Consider the following 12810-nt stretch of genomic DNA (forward strand, 5'->3'; position numbering starts at 1 on the left):
CTTTCTTTCTTTCTTTCTTTCTTTCTTTCTTTCTTTCTTTCTTTCTTTTTTAAGATTTTATTTATTTAACAGAGAGAGAGAAAAAGGGGACAAGCAAGGGGAGGGGCAGAGGGAGAAGCAGGCTCCCTGCTGAGCAGGGATTCTGCCCATTTCTTGACTGGATTTTTTGTCTTTTGGGTGTTGAGTTTGTGCTTAGTTCTTCATAGATTTTGGATACTAGCCTGTTACCAGATATGTCATTTGTGAATATCTTCTCCCATTCTGTAGGTTGCCTTTTAGTTTTATTGATTGTTTCCTTTGCTGTGCAAAAGCTTTTTATCCCGATGAAGTCCCAATAGTTCATTTTTGCTTTTGTTTCCCTTGCCTTTGGAGATGTGTCTAGCCAGAAGTTGCTGTGGCAGAGGTCAAAGAGGTTGCTGCCTGTGTTCTCCTCTAGGATTTGGATGGATTCCGGTCTCACATTGAGGTCTTTCATCCATTTTAAGTTTATTTTTGTGTATGGTGTAAGAAATTGGTCCAGTTTCATTCTTCTCCATGTGACTGTCCAATTTTCCTAGCACAATTTATTGAACAGACTGTCTTTTTTTCATTAGATATTCTTTCCTGCTTTGCTGAAGTTTACTTGACCATAGATTTGAGGGTCCATTTCTGGGTTCTCTATTCTGTTCCCCTTTCCCCCTCTCTTCTTCTTCTGGGACTACTGTAATACAGATATTATTTTGTTCTGTGGAATTGCTGAGTTCCCTAAGTCTACCTTCATGATCTAATAGTTTTCTTTCTCTCTCTTTTCAGCTTCCTTATTTTCCATCATTTCATCTTCTATATCACTGATTCTTTCTTTTGCTTCATTCATACTCATTTTTATGACCTACACTTGGGGCTGCATCTCGGTAATAGCAGTTTTAATTTTGGCCTGACTAGATTTTAGTTCTTTCATCTCTATAGTAAGGGATTCTCTAGTGTCTTCTATGCTTTTTTCAAGCCCACGTAGTGTCTTTATAATCGTTGTTTTAAATTCTAGTTTGGGGGCGCCTGGGTGGCTCAGTTGGTTAGGCGACTGCCTTCGGCTCAGGTCATGATCCTGGAGTCCCTGGATCGAGTCCCGCATCGGGCTCCCTGCTCGGCAGGGAGCCTGCTTCTCCCTCTGACCCTCCCCCCCTCTCATGTGCTCTCTCTCTCTCATTCTCTCTGTCTCAAATGAATAAATAAAATCTTTAAAAAATAAAAATAAAAAAAAATAAAAAAAAAAATAAATTCTAGTTTGGACATCTTACTTACATCCATATTGATTAAATCCCTGGCTGTGAGTACTACCTCATGTTCTTTCTTTTGGGGTGAATTTTTCTGTCTTACCATTTTGTCCAGAAAAGAATAGAAGAAAGAAACAACAACAACAACAACAATGAAAAGACCCCCTAGGTCCTGGGTGTGTTTTGGTCTGCTTGTTAAAAAAAACTAGATCCCAAAATAAGAAAGAAAGAAAATATATATGTATATAATATATATACATATATGTGTATATATATAAAACACAATACAATAATATATACATATATATAATGTGTATATATATATATAAAATACAATACAATGAAAGGAAACAAAAAATGAAACAATAAAGATATAAAGTATGTATAAAAATAAAAAGAATAAAAAATAATTGAAAAAATAAGAAAATAACTGAAAAAATAATACTAAAAGACTAAAAGATAAAAATACAAAGAATGCTATATACTGTTTTCCCCAACAGCTGAAGCTTTGCAGGCCTCTATGATCAGTTAATTTGATGTGAACGAGTTGTTTGCGCTGGTGGGAGGCACCAGTTTTGCTGCCTCTTAGGTGGACTTGTCCTAGTGGAAATGCTCCTCCAGTGTGCAGAGGCCGAGCTCAGTGTAAGCAGCTCCAGACTCCACTAGGTGGTGCTGTTTTGCTCCCTGAAGGTTTTCAGCACTGAAGCGGGGGTTGAAAATGGGGGAGCCAGGCTCTCTAGCCCTGGAGCTGAAAATTCTCTGCGCCCGCTCATCAGTGAGCCCTCCGAGAAAAGCAATCAATCACTTTTGTCTCCTTGGCTTTTGTCAGGATTCTGTGTTCACCCTACATGTATCCAAGCATTTTTATCTCAGGCACATGACTGAGTTTCAAAACTCCAAATTTTTAGGGACTCCTGTGGTGGGGACCCGGGTTGTTCCTCCCAGGGAGGGTCTCAATATGCTTCTGCTTTTTGTTGGACCTGTTTGCAAGAAAGCTTCACACAACTACGCAGCCATTTGCAGTTTATAGCAACACAGAGCAGAAAGCCAGCAACTACACTCCCTGTTCTCAGCTGTCTACCCCGTTCCTACACCTGGAAACTCTGCCGCACTTAGGCACCACCCTTTCTTCTTGCAACCCAGGGGATCCTGAGACCATGCTGTCACACCTGGGATTCTGCCCCGATTTGCCACCTGAGCCGCTTCGCCACCTGAACACCTTTAAGCCGGGCACGTGCCCCACTGTAGCAGACTACTAAAAGTTCCAATTCTGCACTCCACTGCTTATAATACTTCGCAGTAGTCTCCTTAAGTAGGCTCCCTCCCTGCCTCTGTATCCTCAACTGTATCACCCCAGATTCAAGTCTCTGTACCTCTTACCTTCCAAACAGTGGTTGCTTTTCTACTTGTAGACTTGCATTTGTTTTTTCAGACCTTGGATTGGTTTCTTGGGTGTTTAGAATGATTTGATAACTTTCTAGTTGTATTGGAGGGATGAGACAAACTTAGGGTCCCCCTACTCCTCCATCATCTTAACTCCTTCCGATAACAGATGAGATTATTGGGCAAAGGGAGGCACAGGAAAATATTACCACAGCTCAGTGCAGAATTAGAAAGCTTCTTAAAAAATAATTGGAAAATATGCCCCAAAATACACTGACAAGTCAGCATGGATACCCACTAATACATTTTGGCCTTAAGATCACATTTAACATAAAAGATTAAATAATTTTATTTCAGTTCAGTTTTTATTACTAATACAAATTTCTTTATATATTATTTAATTTAGTGGTTTTCAAATAATTTTATTTCTATGAAAGATATAATATTTGTATTTTTATAAACTTATGATTTTACTGGGTGTTTAAAGATAAGCTTAGGAATTTTTGTCTGGAATGTATTAACTGTTTAGTTTCTCTAGTTTTTAAGTGTTTCCCCAAAATGTGGGCACCTGGGTGGTACAGTTGGTTAAGTGTCCAACTCTTGGTTTTGGCTCAGGTCATGATCTCAGTGTTGTAAGATCTAGCCCTGCATCAGGTTCCACGCTCAGTGCGGAGTCGGCCTTGAGATTCTCTCCCTCTCCCTCTGCTCCTCCCCCGACTTATGCTCTCTCTCTCTTTCTATCTCTAAAATAAAAATAAACAAATCTTTAAATGTCTCCCCCAAATGCATATGGAAATTATAGTTTTATAAATTTACTTTTTATAATCATTCTAATTCATCGTTCTCTCACACCTTCCTATCTTGGCCCTTGGCATTTTCTCTGGTTAGAATGGCCTCTTTTTCTTGTCAGCCTAACACTATCTACAAAATATGCACAAAATCCAGTGCACATGAAACCTCTTATCAGGAAATTCTCTGACCTTATCCTGTAACCTCCATCTCCAACCTTCATAGTTGAATCAGCTTTCACCTGGGTTATTTCTGTGTTGTACATCTTCTGTTCTTGCATACTTCACACCGTGTTGTTTTATTTGCTTATTGATTTTTTCTTCTAGGCTGTGAATTCCTTGAAGACAGAGACTTGCCCACCATCACACAATTCATTTCTATATCCCCTGGGGCTGCCACACTACCAGCTCCTTGGCAGGCACACAGCAAAAATTAACACAGAGGCATATTCATTTCACATTCGGCACCTTACCTCCTCCTGAGGGCGGATAACCACTGTTGTAAAATCAGGCCACTTGTCCACCAGGGCCTTCAGCTTGAATGGATTTCCCTGGTTCATGTGGAAAACAGTCCCGTAAACCTACAGCATCCCAAGTAAGGGAGAGAGGGTTGGCTTGTTAGGAAGGGACGGTAAAGTGCCTTCTTTGATCCAGACAAGGATTATTTCTATGAAATCATGGAATTTCATGTTAGAATAAAGCCAAATAGGGCATCTAGGTCAAACAATCTCCATGTACTACATTTTTTTTAACCCTCTAATAAGGAGAGCTTATTCTCCCCATCCAATATAAATCACACATGCATACAGTAAAATGTTTGGACAGATAAAATTTGATGATTTTAAGAATACCACTCTTCGTTTTAGGATTTAAAATGATCTCTTCCAAGACTTTCTTCTATTCATACACATAGAAATACACAATTTTGCAAACATAAAATGATCTGCTATATTGTGTTTTTCCCCACTGAATGCATTGTGTGCATATTTCTGTGTTTGTAAACAGAAAATTTTTCAATTATTTTATAATGGCTGCATAGGATTCTATCGTATGGCTGTATCACAGTTCAATTTATTTGCATATTGGTGGTAATTTTAGCAATTTCCAACTTTTCACTTTGACAAATAATTCTTCACAGAACGTGCTTGCACAGAAATCTTTGTGCGGACACCTATTTTCTTAGAATATCCAGAAGAGTAGTTGCTGGCTCAAAGATTTTGCACATGTTTAAAACTCCTTAACATAAATGACCACATTATTCTCTGGAAAGATTAAATGAACCTCCTCCAACAAGCAGAGGCTACAGCAAAGTGCTCAAGAGAATAGGCTCAAGAGGTCCCATGGCTTGGGGTCCAGTCTTGGATCCCCACCCTCATCCTGTTGTATGAGCTGTTGAGAGAGTAGGAGGAGGAGAGAATGAATGAGACCTAGCCTGTGGACACTGTGTTTTTGTGGTTTGGGGATTGGGGAATGCAGCCGTGGATACCAGCATGGACCTCATGGCACCTGTAAACATGAAGCCTCTGCAGATAGCAGCATGGAAATATGCCAATGCCCGAGGTCAAAAAGATGGTGTATACTTTAATAATTTCCACCATGGATAGATGATGACCAAGGACCATACCAGTATCATTCCCCCCTGCTCTCCACCCCACATAAACTATTGATGTTAGACCAGGGAGAAAGAGAAGGGAAAAAAACTCAGTTGAGGGGTGCCTGGGTGGCTCAGTCGGTTAAGCATGCGACTCTTGGTTTTGGCTCAGGTCATGATCTTAGGGTCATGGGATCAAGCCCTGCATCAGGCTCTGCACTTAGTGGGGAGTCTTCTTCTCTGTCTCTCTCTCTCCCTCTCCCTCTCCCTCTGTTCCTGCCCCTGCTTGAGCATGCTCTGTCTCTCTCTAAAATAAATAAATAAATCTTTTTAAAAAATCTCAGTTGACTGAGTTTATCTAAATTTATTTTGCTTTTAACCATAAGTGGAGTCTTGATATAGAAATTCAGTATAGTTTGGCAAAATATAGATGTTATCTTTTTACACATTTGCATTTGGGGCCTGTAAAGTTGATTTGCACTACAGTATTATCCATTATGGGATCTGAAAACATGTAGAACCCTTACTCTTTGTTATTCTCATGGCCTAATTAATTAAAAAATTTTTTTTCTTGGGGCGCCTGGGTGGCTCAGTCGTTGGGCGTCTGCCTTTGGCTCAGGTCATGATCCCAGGGTCCTGGGATCGAGCCCCACATCGGGCTCCCTGCTCGGCCAGGAGCCTGCTTCTCCCTCTCCCACTCCCCCTGCTTGTGTTCCCTCTCTAGCTGTCTCTCTCTCTCTCTCTGTCAAATAAATAAATAAAATCTTTAAAAAAAAAAAAAATTTTTTTTCTTTTTTCCTGCTGAACTCAGAACATACCCGGCAGCTACTCTAAGTTGACTCAACTGGAGTTGACACAAGCACTACAATATATTTAATATCTAACACTTAGAGGAATGGCTGGACTTTTTCTCAACCGAGACTCAAGTAAGTTTTGAGTTTTAGGTTATACATCCATTAAAAGTACCTGGGATACAAATATTCTAGATTTCAGTTAGGGGGAAATGTATATCTTTAATATGCAACCAAAGGAGAATACTAATCCTTCATGAAAATTGAGGCAGTAAGAGGGCCACCTTATCCTACCACAGAGATATTCCAAGAAAGGACACTTGGGATGCACCAAGAGTTTTCTCAAAATAATTGGGGTCCATTTAACAGGAGAGGTAAAGAGAAATTTAAATGACAAAATTCTACACTAAAGCACAAAGAAAAACTTGTGACCTGAAGAATTTATAAAATAGCTACTCACCATAAAAATATCTTAGGCAACTGTTGGTAGAGTGTCTGACAAATGCAACCTCCTCCCCCAAAATTGACTGTCTCTCTGCAAGGTTGCCCGAATCTTAAGGATTACCAAGGGAAAGGAGTCAAATATTAGGTAAAGAGATTAATGATAGTGAGAAACTACGAAAGTGGGTGACTTTAGTTTTGGATCACAGTTAGTCCTTGAACAACATGGGGGTTAGGGACACTGATTCCCCGCATGGTGGAAAACTGTGTATAACTTTTAATTCCCCCCAAACTTAACTATGAGTAACCTACAATTGACCAGAAGCCCTACCAATGATATGAATAGTCGATTAAGAGTCGATTAAGATGCACTTTGTATGTTATATATTGTATTGTTACAATAAAGTAAGTTAGAAGAAAATGTTATTAATAAAATTACAAGGAAGAGAAAATACATTTACAGTAGTGTACTGTATTTATTGAAAAAAATCCACATAGAAGTGAACTCATAGTTCAAACCCATGTTCTTCAAGGGTCAGCTGTGACTCAAAGTCATTTTTTTCGTAGTAATTAAAGAATAGTGAAACTTGTTTCATGAGTCTGTTTCTAATAATTAAAAATTAAGCCATGTGATCTCCAAATAAAGTAATGCTAATATTTTTCTCCTTTATACTGAAAGAAGGGAGTAACAGACCTGTGAGGGAGTGAGGGAGGCAAATGCATTTATCTTATCTAAAATGTGTGCATCTTATAGGGATGTCTTATAACAGTAAAAATCTAATTTCTATGTCTACAGAAATTTCTTTTTCAGGGCAAAACAGTTGTCCTCTAAACACACATACACAATACACAAAAATACACAGTTGTGTTTTGGTTCCACTGGAGTGCACCCTATCCCTTTGGTGCTAAAGAAAAACACAAGCTGGGGCACCTGGGTGGCTCAGTCGTTAAGTGTCTGCCTTCGGCTCAGGTCATGATCCCAGGGTCCTGGGATCGAGCCCCAAGTCGGGCTCCCTGCTCGGTGGGAAGCCTGCTTCTCCCTCTCAAACTCCCCCTGCTTGTGTTCCTGCTCTTGCTATCTCTCTCTCTGTCAAATAAATAAATAAAATCTTTAAATGAAGGGGGGGAAATCAGAGGGAGAGACGAACAAACTGAGGGTTCTAGAGGGGAGGGGGGAGGGGGGATGGGTTAGCCTGGTGATGGGTATTAAGGAAGGCACGTACTGCATGGAGCACTGGGTGTTATACACAAACAATGAATCATGGAACACTACATCAAAAACTAATGATGTAATGTATGGTGACTAACATAACAAAATAAAATTAAAAAAGAAAAAAAAGATTAGTAGATAAAAAATCTTTAAAAAAAAAAGAGTCCAGAGCATCAACCGAGCATGTCATTAGAGTTGCTCTTGCACAGTTCTGGATGTAGGTATTTATGTGTACATCTTAGTTAATCCTGAGATTTTTGATCAGTTGTACTAGGTTAAGGGAGATACTGGGAGTCAGTCACAAAATAGCCTGATGTGCAGTCAGTTCAGTGAAACTGAGAAATTTAATTCAAAATAGGAACTGACTTCTTATGAATTTTAGAGAGGACATGATGGTTAACCTCTCACCTGGGAAGTGTTCTTCTCAGGAGAATAATTTAAACATTAATATGTAGTCTCAGTGAACTTTGGAAGAGAACTCTGGACAAAATTCCAATCTTATTACAGAATGTTTTTTTGGAAAGGAGTAAGGGAGCACTTTTTTTTTTAAATCTGTTTATCTGAGAGAGCGACAGAGAGAGTGAGAGAGAACATGAGCAGGGGGAGGGGCAGAGAGAGAAGCATACTCCCCGCTGAGCAGGGAGCCTGACATGGGCCTGATCCCAGGACCCTGGGATCATGACCTGAGCCGAAGGCAGACGCTTAACCGACTGGGCCACCCAGGCGCCCTGGGGAACACTTTTGTAATTACAGAGCACAAAGCAAAAGGCAGTTAGGTTCCAAGCACACCTATGTTCATAACATAGCACTGAACTTACTATTTATGTGATATTAGGTAAATCACCTGAGCTCCATCTTCTCATCATTGACACAGACATGATAGCAAATATCTTGTCGAGAGGTAATGCAAACTCAGTGAGAGAAAACACCACTAGCAACTGTCACAGACCAGATGCTCTTTTCTTGTTTCACAGGAAGTTTCTATTCCTTACATCCCCCCCCCCCCCCAATTTTCCACTATCACCTTTAAAGATTCAGGAAGTCTCTTCCTCAGGGCTTTCTCCAGTGTCTGCAGCATCTGGGCACCTTGCAGTGGGAACATTGTGGAAGATACTTTAACCTAGAGGGAGAACCAAGAAACAGCAGGAATGAGAAGAAGCTGGAGGCAATTCAGAAAGATGAGTAGTAAGTTCTCTTCCAATGGCCAGGTCCCCCTTCAGTGTCTCTTCATCCGTGGGACCTTCACTAAAATCTTCACCAACTCCAAGGAAGAATCAGACTGGTAGAAAGCACAGGACACGCTTTCTACATTTTTTAGTTCGCTTGCTTACACTCCAGTGTATTCCAGCTATCAGTTTCACTTTAGATTAACAAGCACATTTTTAAGTATAAATAATATCTTTTGAAATTCATTTGCCATTAGTGATTCTCCTGACTCCACCAGGAAAAAGCTGTGTAACACTGGCGAAGTTACTTACTCTTTCTGGGCTTGGTTTCCTCTGTTAACCTAAAAAATAGAACTCATTTATTTTACTATCAAAAATGGCTTACTTGGGAATAGCAAGGAATTGCAATCCAGGATAAGGAAACTATAGAAAATTGTAGGCAAGTCTGGAGAACAAAGGAGAGGAACACTCTTTTATAGAAGGAACAGAGAAGTTGGGAAGGCTGTTCTAAACAAAAAGCCCATTGGCGGAAAGGAAGGGTTCCAAGTCTGGAGGCTTTTTATTGGCTGAGTTTTGCTCATTGTCTGGCTGTTGCCAAGGGAGAAGGAAACCTTTCTTCCTGCTGCCTGTCCAGGTAGGAGCTAGAGTTAAGATGGACTTAGAGGTGCTTACTTTTTTTTTTTTAATTTAATTTAATTTTATTATATGATGTTAGTCACCATATAATACATCATTAGTTTTTTTTTTTTTTTAAGATTTTATTTATTAATTTGACAGAGAGAGAGAGACAGTGAGAGAGGGAACACAAGCAGGGGGCATGGGAGAGGTAGAAGCAGGCCTCCTGCTGAGCCGGGAGCCCGATGCGGGGCTCGATCCCAGGACCCTGGGATCATGACCTGAGCCAGAGGCAGACTCTTAAGGACTGAGCCACCCAGGTGCCCCACATCATTAGTTTTTGATGTAGTGTTCCACCATACATTGTTTTCATATAACACCGAGTGCTCCATGCAGTACGTGCCCTCCTTAATACCCATCACCGGGCTAACCCATCCCCCTACCCCCCTCCCCTCTAAAACCCTCAGTTTGTTTCTCAGAGTCCATAGTCTCTCATGGTTCATCTCTCCCTCCGATTTCCCCTGCTTCATTTTTCCCTTCCTTCTCCTAATGTCCTCCATGCTATTCCTTATATTCCACAAATAAGTGACACCATATGATAATTGACTTTCTCTGCTTGACTTATTTCACTTAGCATAATCTCCTCCAGTCCCATCCCTGTTGATGTAAAAGTTGGGTATTCATCCTTTCTGATGGCTGAGTAATATTCCATTGTACATATGGACCACATCTTCTTTATCCATTCATCTGTTGAAGGGCATCTCAGCTCTTTCCACAGTTTGGCTATTGTGGACATTGCTGCTATGAACATTGGGGTGCAGGTGCCCCTTCTTTTCACTACATCTGTGTCTTTGTGGTAAGTACCCAGTAGTGCAATTGCTGGGTCATAGGGTAGCTCTATTTATAATTTTTTGAGGAACCTCCACACTGTTTTCCAAAGTGGCTGTACCACCTTGCATTCCCACCAACGATGTAAGAGGGTTCCCCTTTCTCCACAACCTCTCCAACATTTGTTGTTTCTTGTCTTGTAAATTTTTGCCCTTCTCACAGGTGTAAGGTGGTATCTCAGTGTGGTTTTGATTTGAATTTCCCCGATGGCTAATGATGATGAACATTTTTTCACGTGTCTGTTAGCCATTTGTATATCTTCTTTGGAGATGTGTCTGTTCATGTCTTGTGCCCATTTTTTTACTTGATTATTTGTTTTTTGGGTGTTGAGTTTGAGAAGTGCTTTATAGATCTTGGATATCAGCCCTTTGTCTGTAGTGTCATTTGCAAATATCTTCTCCCATTCTGTGGGTTGCCTCTTTGTTTTGTTGACTGTTTCTTTTGCTGTGCAGAAGTTGTTTATCTTGATGAAGTCCCAAAAGTTCATTTTTGCTTTTGTTTCACTAGCTTTTGGAGATGTATCTTGAAAGAAGTTGCTGTGGCCGATGTCAAAGAGGTTACTACCTATGTTCTCCTCTAGGATTTTTTTTTTTAAGATTTTATTTATTTATTTGACAGAGACACAGGGAGAGAGGGAACACAAGCAGGGAGAGTTGGAGAGGGAGAAACAGGCTTCCCGCCAAGCAGGGAGCCTGATGTGGGGCTCGATCCCAGGACCCTGGGATCATGACCTGAGCCGAAGGCAGACGCTTAATGACTGAGCCACCCAGGCGTCCCTTCCCCTAGGATTTTGATGGATTCCTGTCTCACATTGAGGTCTTTCATCCATTTTGAGTTTATCTTTGTGTATAGTGTTAGAGAATGGTCGAGTTTCATTCTGCATGTGGCTGTCCAATTTTCCCAGCACCATTTATTGAAGAGACTGTCTTTTTTCCATTGCGTATTTTTTCCTGCTTTGTTGAAGATTATTTGACCATAGAGTTGAAGATCCATATCTGGGCTCTCTATTCTGTTCCATTGGTCTATATGTCTGTTTTTGTGCCAGTACCATGCTGTCTTGGCGATCACTGCTTTGTAATATAGCTGGAAATCAGGCAATGTGATGCCCCCAGCTTTTTTTTCTTTTTCAACATTTCCTTGGCAATTCGGGGTCTTTTCTGATTCTTTACAAATTTTAGGATTCTTTGTTCTAGCACTTTGAAATATGTCATTGGAATTTTGATCGGAATGCCGTTGAAGATACAGATTGCTCTGGGTAGCATAAACATGGATACATTCCTGGAAACATATAAGCTGCCAAGACTGAAACAGGAAGAAATTGACAACCTGAATAGGCCAATAACCAGTGACGAGATTGAAGCAGTGAGCAAAAACCTCCCAAAAAACAAGAGTCCAGGGCCTGATGGATTCCCTGAGGAATTCTACCAAACATTCAAAGAAGAAATAATACCTATTCTCCTGAAGCTGTTTCAAAAAGTAGAAACAGAAGGAAAGATTCCAGACTCATTCTATGAGGCCAGCATTACCTTAATCCCCAAACCAGGCAAAGACCCCATCAAAAAGGAGAATTTCAGACTGATATCCCTGATGAATATGGATTCCAAAATTCTCAACAAAATCCTAGCTAATAGGATCCAACAATACATTAAAAGGATCATCCACCACAACCAAGGGGGATTTATCCCTGGGATGCAAGGTGGGTCAACATTCACAAATCAATCAATGTGATAGAACACATTAATAAGAGGAGAGAGAAGAACCATATGGTCCTCTCAATTGATGAAAACTCAATTGATGAAAACTCTTCAGAGTATAGGGATAGAGGGAACATTCCCCAAGTTCATAAAATCCATCTATCCAGGATAGAAAATCAATGCACAGAAAGAGAAATTAGAGAATTGATTCCATTTACAATAGCACCAAAACCCAGAAGATACCTCGGAATGGCATTGAAGGTACAGATTGCTCTGGGCAGCATAGACATTTTAACAATGTTTATTCTTCCGATCCATGAGCATGGAATGTTTTTCCATCTTTTTGTGTCTTCTTCAATTTCTTTTGTGAGTGTTCTATAGTTCCTAGAGTATAGATGCTTTACTTCTTTGGTTAGGTTTATTCCGAGGTATCTTATGGTTTTTGGTGCTATTGTAACTGGAATCATTTCTCTAATTTCTCTTTCTACAGTTGTGTTGTTATTGTATAAGAAAGCAACTGATTTCTGTGCATTGATTCTGTATCCTGCCACATTACTGAATTGCTGTATGAGTTCTAGTAATTTGGGGTGGAGTCTTTTGGGTTTTCCACATAAAGTATCATGTCATCTGCAAAGAGAGAGAGTCTGACTTCTTTTTTGCTAATCTGAATACCTTTTATTTCTTTTTGTTGTCTGATTGCTGTTGCTAGGACTTCTAGTACTATGTTGAACAATAGTGGCGAGAGTGGGCATCCTTGACGTGTTCCTGATCTTAAGGGAAAGGCTCTCAGCTTTTCCCCATTGAGGATATTTGCTGTGGGTTTTTCATAGATGGATTTTATGAACTTGAGGAATGTTCCTTCTATCCCTATACTCTGAAGAGTTTTAATCAGGAAAGGATGTTGTATTTTGTCAAATGCTTTTTCTGCATCAATTGAGAGGACAATATGGTTCTTCTCTCTCCTCTTATTAATGTGTTCTATCACAGTGATTG

At 40.1% G+C, this 12810-nt stretch overlaps 1 protein-coding gene and 1 long non-coding RNA gene across 2 annotated transcripts in view; one reads left to right on the top strand and one right to left on the bottom strand.

The window, feature by feature from the left end:
* The window catches only part of GLYAT (glycine-N-acyltransferase), a 17542-nt gene extending 8259 nt beyond the window's left edge, over positions 1-9283 (bottom strand). The window contains exons 1-2 of the mRNA XM_032414222.1: positions 8479-9283; positions 3895-4002 (exon numbers count right to left, since the gene is read on the bottom strand). Coding sequence (XP_032270113.1) covers positions 3895-4002; positions 8479-8556 — 186 coding nt within the window. The 5' untranslated portion in view covers positions 8557-9283. The remainder of the gene's footprint in view (positions 1-3894; positions 4003-8478) is intronic.
* LOC116638331 overlaps positions 1-12810 on the top strand; it is a 93720-nt gene that overhangs the window by 32010 nt on the left and 48900 nt on the right. The window lies entirely within an intron of this gene.

Source organism: Phoca vitulina, unplaced genomic scaffold (genome assembly GCF_004348235.1).
Source record: "Phoca vitulina isolate PV1807 unplaced genomic scaffold, GSC_HSeal_1.0 scaffold16, whole genome shotgun sequence".
NCBI lineage: Eukaryota > Metazoa > Chordata > Mammalia > Carnivora > Phocidae > Phoca > Phoca vitulina.